The sequence below is a fragment of the Vombatus ursinus genome, unplaced genomic scaffold (genome assembly GCF_900497805.2).
Source record: "Vombatus ursinus unplaced genomic scaffold, bare-nosed wombat genome assembly UNPS02014786.1, whole genome shotgun sequence".
NCBI classification, from domain to species: domain Eukaryota; kingdom Metazoa; phylum Chordata; class Mammalia; order Diprotodontia; family Vombatidae; genus Vombatus; species Vombatus ursinus.
In genome coordinates, this window is record NW_020954564.1 from 54308010 (window position 1) to 54334203 (window position 26194).

General features: G+C 36.8%; 3 protein-coding genes across 7 annotated transcripts in view; 2 read left to right on the forward strand and 1 right to left on the reverse strand.

Moving 5' to 3' along the window:
- Nucleotides 1–4951, forward strand: part of LOC114047310 (rhophilin-2-like) — a 61978-nt gene extending 57027 nt beyond the window's left edge. Inside the window, exons 12-15 of the mRNA XM_027868077.1 lie at nt 587–663; nt 2276–2422; nt 2746–2901; nt 3660–4951. Of these exons, the coding sequence (XP_027723878.1) occupies nt 587–663; nt 2276–2422; nt 2746–2901; nt 3660–3917 (638 nt within the window). The 3' untranslated portion in view covers nt 3918–4951. The remainder of the gene's footprint in view (nt 1–586; nt 664–2275; nt 2423–2745; nt 2902–3659) is intronic.
- Nucleotides 4952–5022: 71 nt separating this feature from the next.
- Nucleotides 5023–14534, reverse strand: LOC114047311 (Fanconi anemia core complex-associated protein 24-like). 3 transcript variants are annotated; one of them, XM_027868081.1, is made up of 5 exons: nt 14398–14534; nt 9162–9303; nt 8922–8971; nt 8164–8316; nt 5023–5780 (listed from the first exon to the last, which is right to left on the reverse strand). In XM_027868081.1, exons 2-5 carry the CDS (start codon nt 9268–9270, stop codon nt 5532–5534), a joined length of 561 nt encoding a protein of 186 aa, XP_027723882.1. In that variant the 5' UTR covers nt 9271–9303; nt 14398–14534; the 3' UTR covers nt 5023–5531. The 3 variants fall into 3 exon arrangements, with proteins under 3 accessions (XP_027723882.1, XP_027723880.1, XP_027723879.1); XM_027868079.1 differs by having other exon boundaries at nt 8922–8974; XM_027868078.1 differs by having other exon boundaries at nt 8922–9061.
- Nucleotides 14535–14772: 238 nt separating this feature from the next.
- The window catches only part of LOC114046894 (centrosomal protein of 89 kDa-like), a 160891-nt gene continuing 149469 nt past the window's right edge, over nt 14773–26194 (forward strand). For all 3 annotated transcript variants that reach the window (XM_027867502.1, XM_027867503.1, XM_027867504.1), the window contains exons 1-4: nt 14773–14950; nt 19661–19767; nt 24202–24363; nt 25412–25613. In XM_027867502.1, the coding sequence (XP_027723303.1) occupies nt 14912–14950; nt 19661–19767; nt 24202–24363; nt 25412–25613 (510 nt within the window). In that variant the 5' untranslated portion in view covers nt 14773–14911. The remainder of the gene's footprint in view (nt 14951–19660; nt 19768–24201; nt 24364–25411; nt 25614–26194) is intronic.

Genomic DNA, 26194 nt, shown 5'->3' on the forward strand with positions numbered 1-26194 from the left:
TGTAGTTAAATGCCTTTCACTTGCTAGGCCTCAAAAGGTGATAGTCATAAGTTACTTCTCTCAGAATGCAGTTGAAGTCAATCAGTCTGTCAATAAGCATTTATTAAGTACCTCCTATGTGTTAGGCACTCTTAAACACTGGGGATACAGATACAAAAAAGAGAAGTCCCTTCTCTCAAAGAGCTTACATTCTGATAGGAAGAAACAACACATACAAGGGAGTGGTGGTCAGAGAAGGGAGAAGTCTCAGGGATGGTGAACAGAGGCATAGGGTGATGGAGTGATGGACGCATCATTTTCAGAAGCCATGTTAAGTATTAATTTGATTACTGTTCCCAGAGCAAGGGGTAGACACTGGGTAGCTGGGTAGATGAAGTGAATTTTCACTGCTCAGTTGATCCCCAGGGTAAGAGCTGGAGATCAGGTTGGGAAGGTAGAGGCAGCAGGTTGGGAAGGTAGAGGCAGATGTGGCCCAGTGGGGTGGCTAGGGACAGCTAGATGCAGTTAGCCTTCATTCAGTGGGCAGGGTGCCAGGCAAGAAGACTATGGACAATTGTCATCTTATGTTTTGAATTTTCTTTTACAGCTAAAACAGAGCAGGAAGCTGAGATGATAGCACCACAGTTTTCCAAGGTGGTAGTGACAGACTTCTTTCAGAGGCTGGTATGATCCACCACAGTGTCACGTGATAATAACCTCCTTGGGTAGACAACCCTTAATTTTGGGGAAGAGTACGAGGGGTGGGATGAGGGTGGTGGCTACGCATGTCCTAGATGTCCTTGAATGACTATTTTAGAACAGGTTCTTTCATTTGATTGAGGGCATACAACATAGCTTATGTTGTATGAGATTGAGGAAACCATCTCAAGCACTTTGGTTATTTATGTTCTGCAGTTCTTTCTATCTTTTAAAGGCAACTATCACAGAATTCAGAAATGTTGATCAGAACCTCTAAGGACTTTAGTTTTAGTCCTTAACCTAGTGCTTATTTTTGGGAACATGTCCAAGATCTCCTTAGATTAAAACCTCCACTTTTTGAAGTCAATTTCTCTGACTCCTGGAAAAACAATCACTAAAGATTATCTATTATAGCATCATAAATTTATAGCTGGAAGAAATTTCAGAAGTCTTCTGGTCTACCTCCTTAGAAGATTTCAAGAATAGAAATTATTTTACAAAATTTCAGAGGTGGAGAGATCTCAGTGGCCATTTAGTCCAACTCAAACACGAAAAACAATCTCAGGGTACAAGTGGTCATCTAGCCTTTGGTTGAAGACTTTCAAAGAGAAAATCCACTACCCTCTAAGACAGCATATCCCACACCTTTTGATAGCTCTAATCATTAGGAAATTTTTTCAGCATCAACCCTAAATTTGTCTCTTTGCAACTTCTGCTCACTGTTCCTAGTGTGCTGCTCTCTGGAGCCAAGAATAAGCCCAGCTCCCTTTCCACATGAGAGCTCTTCAAATACTTGAAGGATGGTTTTTATATGCCCCTAAGTCTTCTTTTCAGGCCAAATATTTCTAGTTCCTTCAGCTGAACCTTGCATAGTATGATATCAAGTTCCTTCACTATCTTGGTTGCCCTCCTGGATCCTAGTCAATGTCCTCCCTAAAATGAGACCTTCAGAAGTGAATACCATCAGATATAGCAACTGGTATGGAGGACGATGGAACTGTCACCTCCTTATTCCTAAATATTATGCTCATTAATTCAGCCTATGATCAAAATAGCTTTTTTTTTTTAAAGGCAATTGTGGTTAAGTGACTTGCCCGGGGTCACACAGCTAGTGTCAAGTCTCTGGTCTGAGGCTGGATTTGAACTCAGGTCCTCCTGACTCCAGGGCCAGTGCTCGATCTACCAAAATAGCTTTCTTGGCTGTCATATCACACTGTTGATTCATATGGAACCAGCAGTCCATCAAAACTCCCACGTCCTTTTCAGACAAACTACTGTTCAGCCACGTCTCCCCCATCTTGTGAAGTGAATTTTTTTGACTGCAAATGTAGGAATTACATTTCTATTAGAATTCTTATTTGGTACAACATATTAGCCTGTCAAGAACTTTTAGAGTAGCAGTTGCCATCTGATATTATCCTTCTTAGCTTTATCTCATCTGCAAACTCTATATACCATTTCATCTATGCTTTTATCCGAGTCAGCATACATCCAAGCACAGGTCCCTGGGGTACGGTGGTCTTGAAGTTGTTTAAAACATAACTTTAAGATGTCTGTTTTAATATGCAAATGATAAAAATGTTTTTGTATCCCATAGGGCCCTTTATCTATATTTTCAGCAAATAAGAGATGGACAGCTCCTCGAACCATTCAATTTACCATTGAAGAAGGAGATTTGGGGTTCACTTTGAGAGGAGGTTCTCCAGTACAAGTTCATTTTCTGGATCCACACTGCTCTGCTGCAGTAAGTACTGTATTCTCAGGTGCAGATTTGAGAGCAAGGGGAAATACTCAACTGCTTTTATACACATACACACACACACACACACAAACACAACTGCTAACACATATATAATATATATGTGCAACCTAAACAAATTAATAAATGTGGCTGTAGGAAGATAGAATATTTGTGAAAGAGAAACAACTCTGAAGGACACACTTATGGTTTATGTTTAAATAAGGTAAAAGTACTTTAAGTGCTACGGTGAATTTTTGTAGATTTGTAAACTTTATGATGGTGATTAATTTTAATTAAAATTGATCATTTGTATATTACTTTTCTAGCTGGCAGGTGCTAAAGAAGGAGATTATATTGTTTCTATTCAAGATATGGATTGTAAGTGGCTAACAGTGAGTGAGATCATGCAAAAACTGAAAAGTTTAGGTGAGGAAGATATTGAGATGAAGGTCATCAGTCTTTTGGATTTAACATCTTCTCTGGTAAGAAATGACACTTAGCTTCTCTCTATTCTCATTACTTTAATGAATTTACTACCTTCTGTTCAGCTAAAAAACTGTAGGTATTTTACATAAAACCTAACTTACAAATCAGTTTTCAAACCTTTGTTATGTTGATGGCTTTTTAAAAAGCTTATTTCAGTCATTAATTCAAGTATGAAGAGGGAATGAGAATTTTGCAAGGAGTTGAAAATTTAGAAGAGGTGAAAAATGTTTTATATTCTTCCAAAAGAGTTGATGAGCAATTTTTAAAATTTTCATAGTAGCTCAATGTTTTTCAAAATCTTTATTTAGCTCTCTTTAGAGCAAGAGTTCTTAACCTGGGGTCTGGTCTATGAATTAAAAAAAACCAAACTATTTCAATATGATTGTTGTCCTTTGTAATCCTATATATTTTATTTTACGCACTTGAAAAAAAACAAACGAACAAATATTACTCCTAGAAAGTGTTCATAGGTTTCACCGAACTGCTTAAGGAGTTGAAGACACAAAAAAGATTCATATTCTAATCCTATGCAATCCTTCAGTAGTGGTTACTAAGAAGATATTAATACTTAGTTATTCTCTTAGTGATTTTTAGAATCAAACCACAGTAAGTCTGTAAGTTCAGTAAGCCTCAACTTCAAAACAATTGTTGTAAAATGCTATAAACTCAAGAAATGATTCACAAGTTTGACCTCTTATTTTGAGCATGTAATAACTCCGCACGGATGACATTTTCCCTTTTCTGTTTTATGCAGCATAATAAATGTGCAACCTACTCCGTGGGAATGCAGAAAACTTACTCCATGATCTGCTTAGCCATAGAAGATGATAAAATCGACAAAACCAAAAAAATCTCCAAAAAACTGTCTTTTTTGAGTTGGGGAACCAACAAAAACAGACAGAAGTCAGCTAGCACTCTCTGTCTCCCATCAGTTGGGGTGGTAAGACCCCAGAACAAGAAGAAACTTCCTTCTCCTTTTGGTCTTCTTAATACAGAAAGTTCACTGTATTAACATTTTAGCAAATGAAGCTATTTCTAAATGTTCAGTAGCTCTCAATATATGTGCCATAATGTGAAATTTATTAATATATTTAAAGCCTGTTTTCTTAGATTTTAAACTTGCATGTGGCATTTGTATCCTAAACAAAAGTGTCGAAACTGGATTTACAGAAGACGTTCTGTCTTCTGTGTGAAGTGTGTCAGTGTATTGCTACAAGTTATTTATTGCATATAGTCCTGTATATAGAAAAGTGTTGAAAATATGAAGGACAGTCTTCATGACTAATTTTATTACTTGTCCTTGTATTAGTTTTAAATTAATATTGCTAATATTCACTATGTAATAGATTTAGAGTTTGAAAAAAAAATTCTTTAATTTTAATTCAAACAAATGCTATACAACATGGCAGCTAGTATCCAGACTACAGTAGTGGATTTGAATTACTGTTATCAAAAATAGTTCTGCATATTCAATGACAAGTTTTACTTTGATTGCTGTACAAAATGAATGACAAATCTGCACACTTTTAGGACAGTGCAGGTTCTAGATACAACTTAGTGCCAAATTTCATAATTAATATTTTAACAGCAGAGACTATTTAGAACCAGCTTTGACTTTACATACTGTTTAAAAATTTCATGTTGCTAACACAATAGTGTTAGATGAAAATGCCATCTACAGGGTAGATATCATACTGTTTGATACTCAAAACATTTTCCATTTTGTTTAAAAGTAGGAAAGTGCATAAATGCACCTTGAATAAATCTCTGGCTAAAAAAAGCCTGTTTCAACTTTTCTTTGCAATAAATATAATATGACGAAAGTTTTAAGCTCTATGTAAGACTTTTTTTTTTTTTGCTATATACCTGAATAATACAGAAAAAATTGCTAAACATACTGTTAATACTGTTAATAGGAGTATCCAAGTTTTAGTTTCATCATAATCATTAAAGTCCTAAGGGAGCATTGTGAAAATGTATCCAAACAGTGCCTTTAGCATTACATTTGTAGAAGTTTATGTATTTAAATAAATAACTATTAATTTATCCTTTGTTCTCTTCATTTTTCCCCCTTCAAGATTTATCTAGATGTCTAACATGGACTGAACACTTGTTACTTTAAGGCACCAAAAGCTTTACTTAAGTTGTAGTCCTTTAATCCCCAGTTACAATTTATTACCAGAACTGAAGACTACATGTAATACCTCAGACATCTGCGATAATATAACATTTAATTGACTATTGCTTCTTACTTTAGCAACCATCTGAAATGTCTGAGGAAGTCTGAAAAGGTTGATGTTACAGTCAAGGCCACATGATTATTTATGAATTTCCTTTAAACAAAGATATGTTCCATTCAAGTTTTGATCATCTCAATCACAAAAAAAAAATTATTAGAAAGCTGGTCAAAAACAGCAGTGTCTGGTCTGTTAGTTTAAGACCTACGGCCAAGGGGCAGCTGATTAAAACATGAGCATAGAGATTATGGTTCTAAGTTTACCTTTCCTTTCAATACCGATACACGATGAAAAAGTAAATTCCTTGGTTTCACTATAGGTAAAGAAAAGCACAATCTTAGATTTGATGGTGCTGGAGGATAAAAACCTATTTTAAGATTTATGTCCTGTCACCTTGTCTGGGTAAAGAACGTATGCATTTTTTCTGCTAGCATATGTCCAACTACTTGCTCAAGTTCTTGGATAGATGCATTACACAGTTTTTGGATACTTGCAAACTCCTGCAACAGAAGTAGGGCTGTCACTTTTCCTACTCCTGGTATCTGCTGTACTGTTTGAAGTACTGATGATTCAGAGAGCTGGCAGCTTTTCTTCCTAAGAAAAGGATTCCTATTTCGCTCTTTGGTCTGTTCATGGACCTAAAATTGAAGACAAAGGAATCTGAGCTCATTTTACTCAAAAGAAACTTAATTTTCTTAATTTAGGATTAATAAAAGTTTTACTTTGACATCAGGATCCACCTTGATTCACCTCTGCCTTGTGATCACTCTTCGTTTCCTTGGTTTCTCTGACACTGTTCTCTCCTGGTTCTTTTACTTGTTTTTCTTAAATACAGATTTTTCCCAAGGCTGTTTTTGGCTCCCTCTCCTCTACTCACTCTCTCCCTTGGTGATTTCACCTGCTCCTACAGTTAAGTGTTACCTCCACACCACAGATTCCTAATTCTTTATATCTAGTTCCTCTCTCTCCTTTGAACATCTCTAATTATATGTTGAACATCTCTTAGATGTTCCCCTGGTACTTCAAACTCATCATGTCCAGAAATGAACTGCTCACCTTCCCCTCTCCCCCGACCAACCTTTTTAAATTTTCCACCAACCTCTGTATTAATTAGGCTTGAATCCTCAGAGTCAGTTGCTAAGTTCTTTTGATTCTATCTCCATAATATCTCGGCATTCATTCCATTTTCTCTAATGTCACTGCTACTACCCTAGGTAAGCCCCCTATTGCCTGGACTGTGACGATATCCTTCTAACTGGTCTCCCAGCCTGTAGTCTTCTGACTTCTAATCCTTTTTCCACTGTTAAAAAAATTTTAAGTCACAAGTATAACCAAATCATTCAGAAATCTTCAGCAGTTTCTTGCTGTCTCTAGGTTAAACAATTTCATCTCCTGATTCTGGCCCTTAAAGCCCTTCACAATTTGGTGTTAACCTGCCTTTCTAATCAACACACACGTCCACCTCTGTGAATTGAGAGGCTCTTTACAGTTCTCTTCCTTTAAAGCCTGGTTGAGGGACCACATCTTTCCCTGTTCATTCCTCCCTCTCCCCCCAAATATCCAAACAAGAAATGATTGATTCCCCCCTCAAATTTTCCTAAAGCACTTTGGGTCTTTCCTGTGATACATATCTAGCCTGTATTATACTTATCTGTGTATATGTTATATTTTCCTAGTAGAGTGTAAGCTCCTTCAGGCTAGGGCAGGGGTGGGGAACCTGCAGCCTCAAGGCCACAAGTGGCCTGCTAGGTTCTTAAGTGTGGCCCTTTGACCAAATCCAAACATTCAAAGGGCTTCACTTCAGGACCCAGAATGTCATTTATCTTATTTGTCTATAACCAGGGTCTAGCAAACTAACTTGCATGTAGTAGGTACTTAGGAAATATTTGTTGAAACTAATTTAATATTGCAATCTTTAAGAAAAAATGCTTTTGTTTTAATAAGAACTTTTTTATATTGTGAAAACCATCAATATGTTAGTTTGAAAAGACTAGTCTATTCACTCATTCAAGTAAAATTTAGTCTCATATTAGTCAAGGTGAATCTGAACTCCCTTTACAAAAAGTGCTCCACATAGTATTTCTGAACCAACATGGTATGCAAGAGTTAATCATAAAAGGAGAGTTCTCTCCTGTCTCTATAATGACACCTGAGTCTGGGAATTATCATGACAGAATTAAATTAAAGAAGAGTGATAAAAACCTCTAAATTACTTTGATACCCTACAGCCTTTCTCTGAAAACTCATTTTCCTGGTTAAACAAAACTTGAGGACCCTCAAATTTAGTTATTTTGCTAGTGCAGACCATACTTCTGCTGGGTTTGTTCAAGATGGTGACTCAGTGTCACCTGAGGACAGCTTTCCCCTCCTAGGAGGAACTGAAGCTCTTTAGACAGCAGATCTAGTGAGACTGAGATGTTGATACATGGGGGACTCTGGTCCCCCCTGGTTTATATGTTGTTCAAACCTATTTGACAGCATCAGATTATGGCAAAAAGAAATTTTTTTTGAAAAATACTGCAAACTTCTATAGGACAGAAATGTGCATATATATATATGTGTGTGTGTGTGTATGTATGTGTGTGTATATATATATATATATATGGATAAATGCATAGTCTAATAATCAAAGATTTCATATGACAAATATACATGCTATAAAATTGATAGTCTACTCAGTAAGTATATAGAACTGTTATTTCATTGACAAAAGAGCCAAATATTTTTAGATATAAAAAGCGTTAACTGACAGCTAAATTTCAAAATAGGGAAATTATACAGTAAGGCTGATCATTCACTTGTATTTAAGGTTGCAAATGTGTCAAGTTCAGGTTATTGAAGGAAATTCTGATCACGGATTTCCCAAACAGAGCTTTCTACTAATTCATGAAATAGTATTAAGTAGATTTTTGATGTTGTTCACTAGGTCAAAGTAAAGGTGGATGTTATAATGAAGGGACCTTTCAGGTCTTAAAATAATTTCTTTTTTAAAAAGTTAGAAATGTGTGATTATGTACTTACCAGTTGGATAATAAGCTGGGATGCTTCCATTTGACTGGACACCGGAAGCAATGCCATTCCAAGTTCCAGGACAACAAATTTCTGCACTGCTGTAAAGTACTGTTCACTAATCTGTGTTTTTTCAACTATTACAATCCCGTGAAGATTACTGGCCTTCAATAAAGAAAAATAACTGATATAATGAAGATATCTTTATCATTAGATATGAATATCTAATGTTTAATTTAATAAAGATACTAATTTAATAATTAATTTAATACTTAATACCTAAGATATCTTTAAAAGTCTAAGAAAGATCTTATTACTAAATTGGAATTGCAGAGGAATGATGTAGTAGTATATATATTTGGAATTTTTAGCAATTATAGGGAATCTAAAATTAACAAGTTCTGCAAATAAATAATCACTTTCCTATCTCAAGAGGCTCTGCTGATGCTTTGCTTATTTTTCTACTCTTAGGATATATTACCCCTAATGTCCGTCTGCTTCAATCCTCCTTGGCTTTAAAGACTTATTCCTCTCAATTTTTGGCAGTTATTTTGGTGATACTTTATACACTTACATTCTAACTTGTATTATATTTGCATAGATGTCCACCCTCTTACTAGACTGTAAATACCTCAACAGCAGGAATATTTTTAGTCCACATTTGTTTCTAGAACATACTTGGTCCACGTTTCTTGAATGGATATTTTACAGCCAATTCTGAGAGGGGTAAGAACAAGTCAATTCTCATTTTTCATTTGCTTAGTACTTACATTTCTAAGTCGAACAATTCTTTTTTTATAGCCATTTCCTGCCACCAGATCTGCTTCAGTAATATAAAGAATACAGAATCTATTAGAAAGGTGAAAATCCACTAATGTCAGGTCTTCCTCAAAGATGAGCTTAATCTTTCCTTAAAATAGACAAGAGAATGAATTCTATATCATTATAAATTGAAGTACACAGGAAGAAAAAGGGTACTAAGCAGTAAAAAAAAAAGTTTACATACTAACCTTGCATTCCTTGGGCTAAATGAGACCCTCGCCATTTCTCACATCCAACAACATGTCCAAAAGGAACATGTATAAGGCCTGTACTAGAAAATGTGGCTTCTTTCTCCATCAATGATATTCTGATAGTGATGGTGTTGGTTTACTAAAAGAAACGCAAAATTGTATTCATTTGGCAATCCAATCATTGGCTTCACATTTAAAGCTGTAAAAATTTATAAAAAACGTATATTTTTACTGAAGTTAGCTTTCCTATTACCTAATTTCCCCTAGTATTCCTCTCCCTTTCTCTATCCTTTTTAACAATGTTTTTTTAGAAAGAAAAAATATAAAAAACAACCAAAAAAACTGATGATATATGCAATGTTCCCTATCCATCGACCTGCCACCTCTGCAAAGGAATAGGGAGACATGTCTTCTCTTATCTCCTCTGAGAGCAAGATTGTCATTTGTTTGAATGGATATGGAACAACTGAGACATTAATGCGGTGTTGGTGGAATTGTGAACTGACCCAACCATTCTGGAGAACAATCTAGAATTATGCCTAAACCACACATACCCTTTGACACAACAATACCACCACTAGTTCTGTATCCCTAAGAGAGAAAAATCAAAAAGGAAAAGGACCTATATGAACAAAACTATTTATAGCAACTTTTTGTGGTAGCAAAGAAGTGAAAATTGAGGTGATGCCCATCACTTGGGGAATGGCTGAACAAGTTATGGTAGATGATTGTGATGGAATCCTATTGTGCTATAAGAAATGATGAGCAGGTGGACTTAAGAAAAACCTGGAAAGACTTTAACATGAACTGATGCAAAGTGAAGTGAGCAGAACCAGGAAAACTTTATACAAAGGACCAGTAATGTTGTATGATTATCAGCTGTAAATGACTTAGCTATTCTTCCCAATACAATTCCGAAGGACTTATGATGAAAAATGCTACCCACCTCCAGAGAAAGAACTGATAAAGTCTGAATGCAGATTGAGGCCTACTTAAAACTAAACTTCTTGGTTTTGGTCTATTTTCTTTTGCAACACGGCTAATATAGAAATATATTTTGCATGACTGCACATATATAATCAATATCAAATTGCTTGCCTTTTTAATGAGGGGTGAGTGGAAGAAGGGAGAGAATTAGGAACCCAAAATTTAAAAAAAACATGAATGTTAAAAACGTTTTTGTTGTCATTTTGAAGAATTCATTTTTTATTATTTTGTGGTGGCTATGCTTTCCACTTACTTACACTTTAGTCATTACTTTATAGCAGTCATTGTTTACTGGATTCTCTTACTACCTATGGGACCTCTTTTCAGTCTCTTTTGATTGGATCTTCCTCCAGATCACACCCTCTACCAGTAGATGTCCCTCAGGGCTCTGTCCTGGCTCTTTTCTCCCTCTATACTATTTCACTTGGTGATCTCATCAGCTCTCATGGATTCAATTACCATCTCTATGTCCATGATTCTCAAATCTATTTATCCAGTCCTAACCTCACTGCTAATCTCCAATCTCATATCTCCAACTGCCTTTCAGACATCTTGAACCAGGACAGCTAGGGCCTAATTCCAAATTGCTTTCCAGGTTGTAGTACAGCTCCACCAACAATACACGGGTGCCTGTCTTTACAACCCCTCTAGCACTAATGCCACATTTTGTACTCTTTGTCAATTTACTAGCTGTGAGGTGAAACCTCTGGTTTTTTTTGATTTGCATTTTTCTTTATTAGTGATTTAGAACATTCTTTTACATGGCAATTAATGATTTGCAATTCTTTGAGAAGTATTCATATTCTTTAGCCATTTATCAACTGGGGATTGGCTTTTCATCTCATATTTGTTAGTTGTCTGTATATCTAGGATATCAAACCCTATTTGGAGAAATCTAATAGAAAGTGTTTCCCCCTCCCCCATCTTATTCTTCTTATCCTAGATGTAACAACTTTTTGAAAAATTTTAAAATTTTTATGTAATCAAAATTATTTTATCTTTTGTAGTTACCACTATTTTTTGGTTTGGTTAAGAACTGATCTATAAATAGCTGTGAAAGTGTTATGATATATAAAAAGATACTATTTATAGAGTGCTCAGCATAATGTCTAGCACCTACTAGATGCTTAATAAATGTTTACTCCATGATTTACTGATTTTTAAGTCTTTTATGGTATTCTCTTCTAATTTTTCAAAGTATTAAAACTTAATTGATTTTTTTTGACAAAAAAAGACACTTTCTAAACACCTACATGCCCTCCTGTGCAAAGAACACTGCCCAAAGATGGTTAAAATTACCCAATATTGAGTGATTTTGATAGGTAGCACATATCAATTTCTACTTTTGTAGTTTATCAATTGTTACCAGAAAATGGTGTGTTTTAACTATAAAACCTTGGTACAACATTGTTCACTGTCCCTGCTTTGAGTCTGGTTGACTTTTGGTGTTGTCTTTACTGTTTACATTATTACTGTTGAAGTAATAATGTATATTATTCTTTTGGTTTCTATTTCGTACACAGTTGTGGTTTTTGAAAGTTTAGAGTTCAGTGATTTTTCTCCTAGCCCCTATGTTTCTAGCTGGTTGGCATATGCAATTTGTTTTCCATTGTAATAAATTTGCTGTTTGCTACTTTAGTGGATTTTTTGGAGGATTCTTATTATTTTATCTTATGTTATTCATAGAGACAGCCTGGCATGACGGCTAGAGAGTTGGCTTTGGAGTCAGGAAGACCTGGATTCAAGTCCTACCTCTATAACATCTTAGCTGTGTGAAGACATTAACTCCTTTGTGCTCTAAGTAACTCTTAGACAAAACTGCAAAGCAGTTTGCATCAGTAGAGGGAATTCTCACGGGTCCAGTTTAAACAAACAAACAAAAAAAAAATAGAAAATTCTTCATTGGCCATCATCTTCATTAATTCCTCCCCACTTCTTTGTAGCCCTTAGTTCTTGCTTAATTTCTCATATAATAGTTTACTTTTTTCAAGCTCTTATTTGACCTTGTGATTTTTGGAGCATTGCCAATTCCTGCTTAATTTATTTAAAAGTGACACATCCACTAAAGACATCTATCAAGAATCTTGCAGTTTCCTTGTTCTTTATTGGTTCTCTGCCAATTTCATTGGTCTCACCATGTTAAACTGTACTGACATGCTGACTTATTTTGAAACTTTGTGTTTAAGCTGTTTGGTTTGGTATTTCTATCTATTCTTTTGCCCCTTTGTAGGACAATGATCCTCTTAATCTGATTTCTTTATGTATGACATTTTAAAGACTCTTGTGTTTCTAAAACGTCTCCCCAGAGAAAGGTATAAGCTATCCCTGAATGGTCACATTTTTCAAAACAAAACCCCATATTCCCCAATAAAGTCCATACTTTCACAAGTGAATCTTCTCTTCCTGGACACTGTCATTTCCCAAGCCAGCCTTATCTCTCCAGAGCTCTACTTATACTATACCTCCTTAAAGTAGGATGTCTTCATTAACTTTGCCTTCACTTCCTCCACTTATTTATATGCTTCCTGTGTCCAGGACCCTTTTCCCATGGGGTCTGGACTCTTTAGAGGCACCCCTTCCACAGTCTCTTAAACCTTACCTCATATTCTTTTTTTTTTTTTTGCTGAGGCAATTGGGGTTAAGTGACTTGCCCAAAGTCACACTGCTAGTGTCTGATGCCACATTTGAACTCAGGTCCTCCTGACTCCAGGGCTGGTGCTCTATCCACTGCGCCACCTAGCTACCCACCTCATAGATTCTTAAAAGACATTTTGACTTTGAAGGATCCTTAGAGACTATCTAGTCTAACTCTTTCATTTTACAAATGAAAAAACTAAGAGCCATATAGGTTAAATAATTGGCATATGGTCACAAACTGAGTCAATGGCAGCACCACAGCAATGAACCCAGATCCTGACTCCTAGGCCAAGCTCTGATGAGGATTTATCAACTTTGCCCACAGTGTTCCAGAATCTCGAGGTCTGAAAACTTTAATGGTTATCAATTTTAATACTTGGCTAAGCTAGAATCCTTTCCTGTAACATCCCAAGTAGTTATCCAGCCTCTGTCTGAAGGCTTTTAGAGATTGGGCCAGTTCATTATACTGTTGGACAACTAATTCTTAACCTAAAAAATTTTCTTATATGGGGACCAAATATATCTGTCTTCTTTCACTAGTTGTTGCTGTATGGTGCTTGGCAAACAACCAGCACTTAGTAAATACTTGATTTTAATAAATGATTGGTTGGGTACCAAAAAGAATTAGAGCAATCCTTCTTCCATATGAAACAGCTGTCATAAATTGCTAAAGGGTATGAAGAAAGAGTTCTCAAAAGAACAACTGCAAAAATAAAAAGCATATGAAAGACCCCCTCAGATCTATAACAAATGCAAATCAAAATAACTGAGGTTTCTTCTCACACCCAGCAAACTGCAAAGGTGACAAAACAAAATACCTCAAGGTGGAGGAACTCCAGAAAGAGGCATACAGATAACACTACTGATGGAACTGTGATTTGGTCCAACTGCTAGGCATATATCCCAAGAAGGTCAAAGACAGAGAGGTACTAGATACACCAAAATATTCATAGCATTTTTTTTTTTTTTTTTGCTGTGGCAAAGAAATGGAAACAAAGTACGTGCCCATTCACTGGGGAACTGCTAACCCAAAGTATGGTATATAAATGAAATGGATTACTGAACCATATTTGAAGATGCAAGGCAAAGTATGCAGAACCGGGAAAATATTATCCACAATGACTACAAAAATATAAATGGAAGGAAAAAAACCAACCCAAACTTGCATGCAGTGTAATGACACTGGTTACACTGGCTAAGCCTGGCCCGGGAGAAAAGATGAAAAAATGTGCTTCCCTCATTTCATTGCAAAAGTGGGGTGCCATGATGCGTAATGTTGCTTACACCTGCAGACAAGGTTGAAATGTTGGATAATTTTGAACTGCTTTTCTCTCTCCTCTTTTTAAAAAGCTATCAATAAAAATAAGATAATTGAAAAGAGCCGAAAGCTATCATGACTCAGTGAGTCAACAAGCATTTATCACGCCCCAGTACACGCCTGACACCGCTAACAGCCAGGGATACAATGAAAGGCAAAAAACCCTGCCTTGAGGGCTTGGGGTCCCGGCAAGTTTCTCTCCTTCGGGGACCCTCAGTTTCCTTTTCCTCCCGCCCGGTGTTTGTGTGTGGGGGGGGGAATTAGAACCAGAGGGATCTCAGGGATCCTTACCTTGGTGAAAAAGTCTCAATAACTCGCTCAGGGAAGGAGTCTCCCTCCGGCGCTGGTCTGTCTGGCGTTTCACCACCTGCGCAGCCGCCTCCGCCCGACCCCTGGAGCCGCAGCCAGAGACGCGAGAGCCCTTCGTGTCCAACTTCTCCCGCCTTCCTTCCTCCAGAACGCCCAGTCTAGGGAAGACGGACGTCAGCACTGGCCAATAGGAAGCCGAGCGACGAGGTTTCGCAGCCTCAGCGGGCGCCGAGCGCATTCGAACGAGCCCCTCCGGTTGCCAAGGGCCCGCGGCGTGGCAGTGAGCGCACCGTTGATTGGTCAGCGGGAAAGCGGGAGCCAATGCCGAGAGCCCTTGGTGCGGGCTCCGTAGCGAAGGCGAAGCGTCTGGAGCTCCGCTAGCACTGGTCCTAAAGCTTGCTGGTTAAGGTCTTTGGGCTGGGCGAAAACGGTGATTTGGGGGAGAGAGGGGTCATTAACAACCGTAGCGCAGCCCTCCTCCTCCCCGGCCACGAAAATGCCTCTTGGGCTCAGGAGAGACCGTAGGAGCCAGTTTGTAAGTAGAGACTCACTTGTTGGGCCCCTGGGCGTCAGGAAGTAAAGGCCCGGATTGGACTTGGAGCTTCGGGCTCCGGCCGCCTTCCCTCCTCCTCATTCTCCCCCCTCCTCCTCACTATCCTCCCCTCCTCCTTACAGTCCTCCCTCCTTCTGCTCCTTATTCTTCCCCTCCCCTTCTTATTGCCCCTTTTCCTCTCTCTTTTCATGCTCCCTCCCTCCCCTTCTTATCCTCTCTTGTCTCTTCTCTCCTTCTTTATCTCATTCTTATTTCCCCTTTCCTTCTCCCTTCCCATCCTCTTCTTATCCCCCCCTCCCCCTCCTTCGCTTCTTCCCCTATTTTCTCTTCTTCTTCCCCTCTTATCCTTCTCTTCTCCTCCCCTCCCTTCCCCTTCTTATTTTCCCTCCCCTACTTTCTCATCCTCTCCTATATGTCTTCCTTCTTAACCTCCCTTGTCTCTTATCCTTCTCCTCCTCTCTCCCTTCTTAGCTTTCCTTCTTCCCCTCTTGTTCTTCCTTTCCCTGCCCCTTCTTTCTTGCCTCTCCCTCAGTTATTCATTCTTATCCGACCTTCCTCCTCCCCTTCTTATTCCTCCTTTCCTTCTTATCTTCCCCCTCCTCTCCATTTTTTTTACTCTCTTCCTTCTTATTCCCACTTTTCCTCTTCCTTCTAATCCTCCCAACCCCTCTCCACCCTTCCTCATCTCTTTTTCCTTCTTTTCTTACCCCTGGCTTCCCTCCTCTTCCTCCTTCCTTTCTCCCACTCCTTTTCCCATCTTCCATCTCTCTTCTCCTTCTCTTCCTCCTTTCCATTCTCTTCTTTTCCCTTTCTTTCCTTTCTCCTCTCCTCTTAATTCATACATTCAGAGCCTAATGTGAGTTGTTGTTGTTCTGTCTGACTCTCCATCTCATCCTCTGCCGTCCCCTTTTCCTTTTGCTTTCAATCTTTCCCAACATCCTGTCTTTTCCACTGAGTCCCATCTTCTCATTATGTGGCCAGAATATTTAAACTTCAACTTCAGTATTTAACCTTCCAGTGAATAACCTGAATTAATTTTTTTAAGTGTTGACTGACTTGATCTCCTTGCTGTCCAAGGGACTCTCAAAAGGCATTGCCAACACCACAATTCGAAAGATCTGTTCTTTAGTGCTCAGCTTTCCTTTTAGTCCAACTCTCACAGACATACATTGCTACTGGAAAAACCATAGCTTTGACTATGCGGACCTTTGTCAGCAAGGTAATGTCTCTGCTTTTTAGTATGCTGTCCAGATTTGTCCTAGCTTTCCTTCCAAGGAGCAAAAATCTTTTTTTTTTTTTAAATTTTTCCCCCAATTACAGGTAAAAACAATTTTCAACATTGGTTTTTAAAAATTTTGAGTTCCTGATTGATTCTCTCAGTCCCACTCTCCCTGTCCCCCTTTCTCTCTGCCTCTCCCCTCTTCCCTCATTGAGACGTCAACCAATTTGATTTAGGTTATATATACATATGCACTCATACAAAACATAGTTCCATGTTAGTCATGTTGTGAAAAGACACAGAACAAAAAAACTAAGAAAAATAAAGTTTAATAAAAGGTATGGTTCAATCTGCATTCAAACTCCATCAGTTCTTTCTCTGGGGATGGATAGCATTTTTCATCATAAGTCTTTCAAAATTTTCTTGGATCATTGTATTGCTGAGAATAGCTAAGTCATTCACAGTTGATCATTTATGGTATTGCTGTTACTGTGTGCAGTGTTCTTCTGGTTCTGCACATTTCACTCTATGTCAGTTATTTAAGTCTTAGCAGGTTTTTCTGAGAGCATCCTGCTCATCGTTTCTTATTGCACAATACTATTCCATCATAATTATCTACCACAACTTGTTTAGCCATTCTCCTATTAATGGACATCCCATCAATTTCTACTTTGCCACCACTGAAAGAGCTGCTATGAATATTTTTGTTCATATAAGTCCTTTTCCTTTTTGTTTTTTATCTCTTTGGGATACAAACCTAGTAGTGGTATCACTGGGTCAAAGGGTATATATACATGGTTTTATAGCCCTCTGGGCATAGTTTCATATTACTCTACAGAATAGTATAGAACTCTACCAACAGTGCGTTAATGTCTCATCCTACATGTGCCGCCTCTCTTCCAACATTTGTCATTTTCCTTTTTTTTGTTTGGTCATGTTAGCCAGTCTGATAGGTATGGGGTGGTACCTCTGAGTACTTTTAATTTTCATTTTTGTTATAGTGATTTAGAGCATTTTTTTCATATAACTATAGATAGCTTTAATTTCTTTCTCCGAAAATTCCCTGTTCATATCCTTTGACCATTTATCAACTGGAGAATTATTTGTATTCTAATAAATTTGACTCGTTTTTCTATATATTTGAGAAATGAGGTCTTTATCAGACAAACTTGCTGTAAAAATTTTTTTTTCACAGTATTGATTACCAACTATGTATTTCCCTCCATCCTGTTTTTCCCTTGTTTATCCTACTCTTTCTTTCACCCTGTCCATTCTTTTTTTTTTTCTCCCTGTCCATTCTTAAAAGTGTTTTGCTACTGACTTTAACCTCTCCCAGTCCATCCTCCCTACTTTCAGTTCTACCATCCCCTTCTTTTATCCCCTTCCCCTCCTACTTTCCTCTAGGGTAGGATAGATTTCTAAACCCAACTGAGTATGTATGTTATTCCCTCTTTGAAACAGTTCCAATGAGAGTGAGGTTCATGTGCTACCTTCCCCTTTTCCCCCTTCTTCCCCTCTCTTTTGGGCTTCCTTTATGTCAGATAATTTACCTCATTCTGTCTGTCCCTTTTACCTTCTCCTAGTGTATTCTTTCTCACCTGTTAATTTTATTTTTTTTGGATAATCATCCCATCATATTCAACTAATACCTGTGCCCTCTGTCTATGTATACTCCTTCTAACTGCCCTAATAATGAGAAAGTTTTTGGGAGTATCGTTCTTATCTTCACTTTCTGCCGTCACAGTGGTATTTTCTGCATGTCTGAAAATGTTGATATTTCTCCTGCCAACCTTAATTCCAACCTTTAATTAATCTAGCCTAGCATTTCATATAATGTGCTCTGCATATAGGTTAAATAAATAAGGTGACAGTATACAGCTTTTTTGTATTCTTTGTCCAATCTTAAAGCAATCAGTTGTTCTGTGTTCGATTCTGACTTTTGCTTCTTGGACTGCATACAGGTTCCTCAAGAGGTAAGTAAGATGATCTGGTACTCTCATTTTTTGAGGACTTAACACATCTTGTTGTGATCCACATAGTCAAAGGCTTTAGGATAGTCTAAGAAGCAGAAGTAGATGTTTTCCTGGAACTCCCTTGCTTTCTCCATGATCCAGTGAATGTTGGCAATTTGGTCTCTAGTTCCTCTGCCTCTTTGAAAACCAAACTGCTCTTCTGGTAATTCTCGGTTCACATATTGCCAAAGCTTGGCTTGCAGAATTTTAAGTATAACCATGCTGGCATGTGAAATGAGTGCAATTGTTTGGTCATTTGAACATTTCTTTGCATTGCCCTTTTTTAGGATTGGGATGTAAACTGATCTTTTCCAATCAAAATGGTCATTATTGAATTTTCCAAATTTACTGGCATATTGTGTGGAACACTTCAAAGGCATCATCTTTTACGATTTTAAATAGCTCAGCTGGAATTCCATTACCTCCACTTGCTTTATTGTTAACAATGCTTTCTAAAACCCACTTGACTTCATTCTTCAGGATGTCTGTCTCTATTTATTGACCACACCATCATGGTTACCGGTGATGTTAAGATCTTTCTTGTTTAATTCTTTTGTGTATTCTTGCCACCTCTTCTTAATTTCTTCTGTTTCTGTTAAGTCCCTACAATTTTTGTCTTTTATCATGCCTATTTTTTCACGAAACGTTCCCTTGAAATCTCTAATTTTCTTGAAGAAAACTCTTGTCTTTTCTATTCCATTGCTTTCTTCTTCCTCTTTTTTTTAAGTGAGGCAGTCAGGGTTAAGTGACTTGCCCAAGGTCACACAGCTAGTACGTGTCAAGTGTTTGGTCTGAGGCAGGATTTGAACTCAGCCGGTACTCTATCCACTGTGCCACCTAGCTGCTCCCCCCCTTTTTTTTAGGAAAGCCTTCCATTAGAAGGTGGGTTTCTATTTATTTATTTATTTTTGGTGAGGCGATTGGGGTTAAATGACTTGCCCAAGGTCACACAGCTAGTAAGTGTCAAGTGTCTGAGGCCGGATTTGAACGCAGGTCCTCCTGACTCCAAGGCTGGAGCTTTATCCACTGCACCATCTGGCTGCCCCCGCTTTCTTCTATTTCTTCACACTACTTGTTCCATCCCAGGAGGGATGTTGTAGTATGAGACTCCAGCAAAAAAAACAGTCACTTCTTCCCCTTCTCATCTTTTCCCTTTTCTCCCCCTCTAACTTTAGCTTAATATTTAAATACATTCCCTGAGCATACACTGATTGTTATTTGGGAGAGATGTCTAGGACATGAGTTGGGTGACTGAGGCTGGTCTGCAGTTAGGCATTCGCTGTAGCTGATTTATGTACAGATATATATATATTTTTTAATTCTTTCTTGGCTCCGAATGTATGGCAAACCAAAGGTTAAATTAGCATCTTCACCATATAAGTTTATTTTTCTAACTTTTATGAATTAGGAAATTATGTTCTTCAAAGTCCCTGACTACTTGATATTTTTTTATTTGTCTAGAAACACATAATTCATGGCCTTGTCCCTGCAGCTACCATAGCACCCAAACCAGCAGTTCCTCGAACACCTCCACCTCGTAGTCCAGATCCTTCTCCAGAAAGACCTAGGTAAATTTAAATTTTGTTTTAACTCTGTTGTGCATGGTGTAAACTAATCAAGTAAAAAATATTTTTTATGTGCCTACTGTATGCCATGCACTGTCCTAAGCACTGGAGTTATAAAGAAAGGCAGAAAACAATCTGTGCTTTCAAGGAATTTGTAATCTCTTGGGGGAGACCACATACAAACAACTATGTGTAAACAAAATATATACAGGCTAAATTGGGGATAACAGGGGGAAGGCAACAGAATTAAAGGGAATTGGAAAAGCCTTCTTGTAGAAGCTGGTATTTTAGCTGAGATGTGAAGAAACCCAGGGAAGCTAAGAAACAGAAGTGGGGAGGGACAACCAGGGAAAATGCCTGGCTGGGAGTATCTTGTGCAAGGAACAGCAGGGAGACCAGCATCACTGGGGAGGGTAGTAAGGAGAAATTTTTTTGTGTGTGTGTGTATGTGTCTAATTTTTACTAAGAATTGGTGCAGTGTGGTATTTAGAGTCCTAGGCTTGGAGTTAGGAAGATTGATTCCTTTTGAACCTTGCCTGTGCCATGAACTGGTCATATGACCATGGGCAAGTCATTTAAAGTCTCCCACTTGCTTCTCTGAGCAACTTTATAAACAGTTTGAGACACTGGGAGTGCCTATACCAAAGAAATCACAGGTTAGACTTACTGATATATGTCTCTTTCCCCCTAGAAGATTATTAGATCCTTTAAGGCAAAGATTGTGTTATTTTCATCCCTAGTGCTCTTCACATTGAAAATATCAAATAAATTTAATGTTGACTTGAGGAGAAAATTGATGAACAAGAATGATAGTTTATTAATTTTATATTGAGGAATAAAACTGCCAAATGAACAGAAATAGACATATTGGTTGCTTAGTGCATTTTTTTTTCTTTTTCCTTTGTAGGTAAATTTATTTAGGAAATCAAATTTATTGGTTCTGTATTTAGAATTAAAGTAACAAATACTTAGCCCGGGATTCAGGGCTCTCCACAATCTGGCTGCCTTATCTTTCCAGCCTTATCTCCTTCCATGCTACACTGCAGTCAAACAGGGCTATTTATACTTTCCTGTGTATGTCTCATCTTTTTTTACCTTTGTGCCTTTCATTCCTGTGCCTGAAATGCCTTTTTCCCATGACTTTCTTAATAAGGTTAAACTGCTTACATTCCTACATGGGAAGATGATGCTAATAACTCAAGAATTTTCTCATTATTAGGGCAGTTAGAAGGAGTATATTTAGACAGAGGGCACAGGTATGAGCTGAATATGATGATATCTCAAAAAATAAAATTAAGGGATGAGAAAGAAGAATGCACTGGAAGAAAGGGAAAGGAGAATGGAGTAAATTATCTCACATAAAAGAGGCAAGAAAGAGCTTTTACAGTGGAGTAGGACTCTGCATACCACATACAGGGGGTGATAGGCAGTGCTTGAACCTTACTCTTATCAGAATGGCTCAAAGAGGGAATAATATACACACTCAGTTGGGTATAGAAATCTGTCTTAACCTATAGCAAAGTAGGAGGGAAAGGGGATAAAAGAATGGGGTGGATGGGGCTGATAGTAGGGAGGGCAGATTGGGGGAGGTAAAAGTCAGAAGCAAAATACTTTTGAGGATGGACAGGGTGAAAGGAGAGAGAATAGAGTAAATGGAAATAAGATGGAGGGAAATACAGTTAGCAATCATAACTATAAAAAAATTTTTTGAATCAAGTTTCTCTGATAAGGACTCATTTCTCAAATATATAGAGAACTGAATCAAATTTATAAAATTAAGAGCCATTCCCCAATTGATAAATGGTCAAAAGATGTGAGCAGTCAGTTTTCAGATGAAATAATTAAAGTTGTCTATACAAGGCAGCTAGGTGGCATAGTGGATAGAGCTCTGGCCTTGGAGTCGGGAGGACCTGAGTTCTCAGACACATAACGCTCACAAGTTGTGTGACTCTGAGCAAGTCACTTAACCCCATTGTCTCAAAAAAAACAAACTGTCTATAGCCATTTGAAAAAATGCTCTAAATCACTATTGATTAGAGAAATGCAACTGAAAAACAATTCTGAGATATTATCTCATACCTTTTAGATTGGCTAATAGGACAGAAAAGGAAAATGACAAATGTTGGAGGGGATGTGGGAAAATTGAGACACCTAATGAAGTGTTGAGGGAGTTGTGAACTGATTCAGCTGTTATGTAGAGCAATTTGGAACTAGATTGAAAGGGCTATAAAACCATGCATACCCTTTGACCCAGCAATACCACTACTAGGCCTATATACAAAAACAAATAAAAAAGAAAAAAGGAGAAGGACTTATATGTACAAAAATATTTATAGCTGCTCTTCAGTAGTGGCAAAAAAGTAGAAACTGAGGGGATGCTCATCACTTGGGGAATGTCTGAACAAGTTGTGGTATAGAATTATGATGGAATATTATTATGCTATAAGAAATGATGAGCAGGTTGTTTTCAGAAAAACCTGGAAAGATTTACAATAGCTGACGCAATGTGAAATTAGTAGAACCGGGAGAACATTATACACAGTAAGAGCAATATTGTAAGATATTCAACTGTGAATGATAGAACCTATTCTCAGCAATACAGTGATCCGAGACAACTCTGAAGGACTTAGGATGAAAAATGCTATCCATCCTCAGAGAAAGAACTGATGGAGTCTAAATACAGATAGAAGCATACTTTTTAAAACTTTTTTTTATGTTTTCTTTTATAACATTACTAATATAGAAATATGTTTTGCCTGACTGCCCATGTATAACACGTATTAATGTACATGTGTTAAATTACACATGTATTATATTTCTTGCCTTCTTCATGAGGGGGGTGGGAAGGGAGGGAGAAAATTTGTCACTCAAAATTTTAAAAATGAATGTGTTAAAAATTGTTTTTATGTGTAACTGGGGAAAAATAAAACACTAAAAAAAAAGATTGTGGTGAAGAAGGAGCGTTTTGGAGTAAAAGATAATGTTCTGTTTTGGACTTGTTGAATTTAGTTGCTTGTGGGATATCTAGGTGTAAATATTCAGCAGGTAGTTTCTAAGTTTTTAAAGTTTATCAATTTTTCCTCTAGTTGAACTGAATTTTTTTTTTAGCTTACTTTGCTTCTTCTGCCATTTTTTCTTTCAGCAGGATCCTTTTTTTTTTTTTTTTTGAGGCAATTGGGGTTAAGTGACTTGCCCAGGGTCACATAGCTAGTAAATGTCAAGTATTTGGTCTGAGGCTGGATTTGAACTCAGGTCCTCCTGACTCCAGGGCCAGCATTCTATCCACTGCACCACCTAGCTGCCCCTTTAGCAGGATAATTCTTTAAAAAGCATTCTTTAATCAGTATTTTTTGTTTTCCTATCAGCTTAATTTCCAAATAAACCTACCCTTCTTAGAGAGTCATCTCTAGTACTAAAGATGCAAAATTAAAGCAGTTAAGCAAAATTAACTAACAAGCAACATTAAGTAACATATCAACTGTATCTGATAGTATATTAAGTTTTCCACACCCGTGGTCGATCTGCCTCTACAAAAAAGGGAGGAAAGTACAGCAAGACAATTCTCTTCGTCATTTAAAATATTTATTTATGTTATCTATGTTGTTGAATTTTATTATCATCTAATATTATTGCCCTTTAAAAATAACAGCAACAAATATGTCAGTTCTTCTCTTACTGCTGCCACTTCTTCCTTTATTTCTTATGTTTTGCTTTTTGTGTAGCTTCATTTTTTGTGGCTTCATTAATATTAATTCATTGTTCTTTTCTTCTTATGCCTCTTTAGATTTCTTTTATTCCATAATTTTATAAATTGCATACAAGTTTCCTTTTTTGAAAAGAAAAAGTTTCTTTTATTGTTCCTTTTTTCATGATGATTTTCTTTTGATATTTTGAGGTTATCTTTTTTGACAATTTTTTTTTTTAAGGATTTAGATTATGGAGCAGAACTGTCATAATAACCATTGCTAATCCTGCCAAAAGTTTCTTTAATCTCTTCTTTTCATTATTTAGTAATTTAGCTATAACACTTGGAAGCTTCATAATATTTATAGTCCAAGATAAAAAGATTCAATAGAGATATGTGGGACCTAAATGAAAGGATCTTATCTACAATAATGATTTAGGTAATATGTACCAAAATTTAAAAAAAATTCTAGACTAATGTATGTCTTGTCAGAAACTTAAAATGCTATATATATTTTTAATGAATCCTTTAATCATATATATATATTTATGTATTTTCAACTGATCTTTGCCATTAGTAATGCATGAATATTGCAAAAGCGATATATATATACACATATATATATAAAATATAACTTATCTTTCTATGTTTTATAATCATCATTTTTTGCTTGGTTGAGGTACCAATGTATGCCTTCAGAATCTACCTTCATGGGTTAGTGTTTAACTGTTTTATATTTATATCTTATCTAGATCTGCCCTTGCTGCAGCCATCCTAGTGTCCACATTAACTGGAAGGACTTTTGCTATTCCTCAGCCTAATCATCGATCACGTTCTGAAAGTGATGCAACATACCTGGAAGGAGATGGTGGTGTCATTGAGCCTTATGCGACTGTAACTGAGTTCAGACCTGGGTAGCATCATATTTCTGTTATGTTTTGTTTTGTTTTGTTTTGTTTTGTTTCTTGTAACAGCTAACCCTAAAGATACAGTTTGATAGAGGCTTTTTTTGTGGAAAATATTAATACTATAATTTTCATTACAACAGATTGAAAAGAGGGTGGCCCTTTTTCCTTTCTAATATTGAGTGTCACCAGATAGCTAAATAAGTATTGGATCAAAGTAGAGCTCTTATGTTAGCTCAATTTGCTTTCAAATTTTTTATGCACTAATTACATATGAGGGTCTTTGCTAGTTGCTTCAGATACATGTCAAAAAGTTTATATTCTGGTTTGGGGATTCAGTATGTGTGGTGCAAGGTTCAGTTGTAACTCCAGTGCTTAGCACAGTGCCTGACCAAAGAGGGGAAGACTGGAGGGAAAAAAACTAGTTAGGAAGCTATTGTGATAGTCTAGTTGAAAGGTGAGAGAGGGTACTTGAACTAGGTTGGTAGTAGTGTGAATACAGAGAAGGGCACAGTTGTGACCACTGTGAAGGATAGTCAACAGGATTTGTCATCTGATTGTCTTACCTACTGAGGATAAAATTTTCCTTAAGATGGACCTCAATATTTCACTGAAAACCAAATTATTTTTGTGCTTAGCATGAGAACTACTTGTTTAAGGCATAAGAAAAAAAACCCCAATCTTTTATGGTCTGTTATGATTTAAATTTAGAGAAATCTCATCAATCAGTCCTAGTAAGTTTTCCTTAAAAATTTTCTTCCTTCTTGGTATTATTGGGCTAAGTTTTCTTATGCTATAATAATTCCAGCTGATGATAGGTGGTAGCCAAATTTGAGATTTTTGTAGATTCTGTTTCAAAATAAATACATGAAGAATTATTTTTATGTAGTTTATGAAAACATATTAAGATTTGAACTTTTCTTTCTTACAGATATGAATGTTCTTAGATGCTTGTAGTATAAACTGTTTCCACAAGGTGTTTTGCATTTTAGCAGATGAAGTATAAGTATTAGATGGTTTCTTTTTAACTCTTAAAATACTGTGTTTTCATTCACAGACCAGAGTGGCCGGAAGTGCAGGAAAAAAGATATTCTTTACCAGCCTTTAAAATGTCAGGCTATAGTGACGATGAGGATGAAGATGAAGATGTTGAGACATATCTGTCTGACAATTACAGTGAACATGTTGAGCTCAGTACTCAGAAAAAAGAAAAAAATTTTAAGGATGCTGTTTATGCTGTTCCACACAGAAGTAAAAAGGTATTTTTTTGCATCTTAAAAAATTTCTATACCCTGAAAATATTTCTACAGTGAATTATTTTCAGAATTGCTAATCTGTTTTGTTATTGATGGTAATTATTTTCAACATGAGTTGCCTTCTTTTTAAAAATTATGTGTAAATTATTGACATAAACCCAGCCATGAATTTTAAATGCTCAAAAACTATTCTAAACTTTATGATCCATTCACATTTTTTTCTAATTAAATTTTATTTTCAAACAAAGATCTTTTCCTTCCCACTTCCATTCCCCACCAACTTGAGAAAGCAAGAGAAACCAAGCCCCTATTATAAACATGTACAGTAGAGCAAAACAGATTTCCCACATGGACCATATTCAAAAGAATACTTTTACACATGATTGCAGAGATCACCTTTTGAATTCTGCTTCAGGCTTTTCAGAATTTCAAGTATGCATTTCCTTGTATTGACATAGTCGTTTCAACTATTTGTTATTGTCAAAGAGTACATTTGTCATTTTTGTAATTACAGTGTTCTGTTGTATTCACATATCACAGTTTGCTTGGCCAGTCTCCTTTTTGTAAGGCATTTAGGGTGTTTT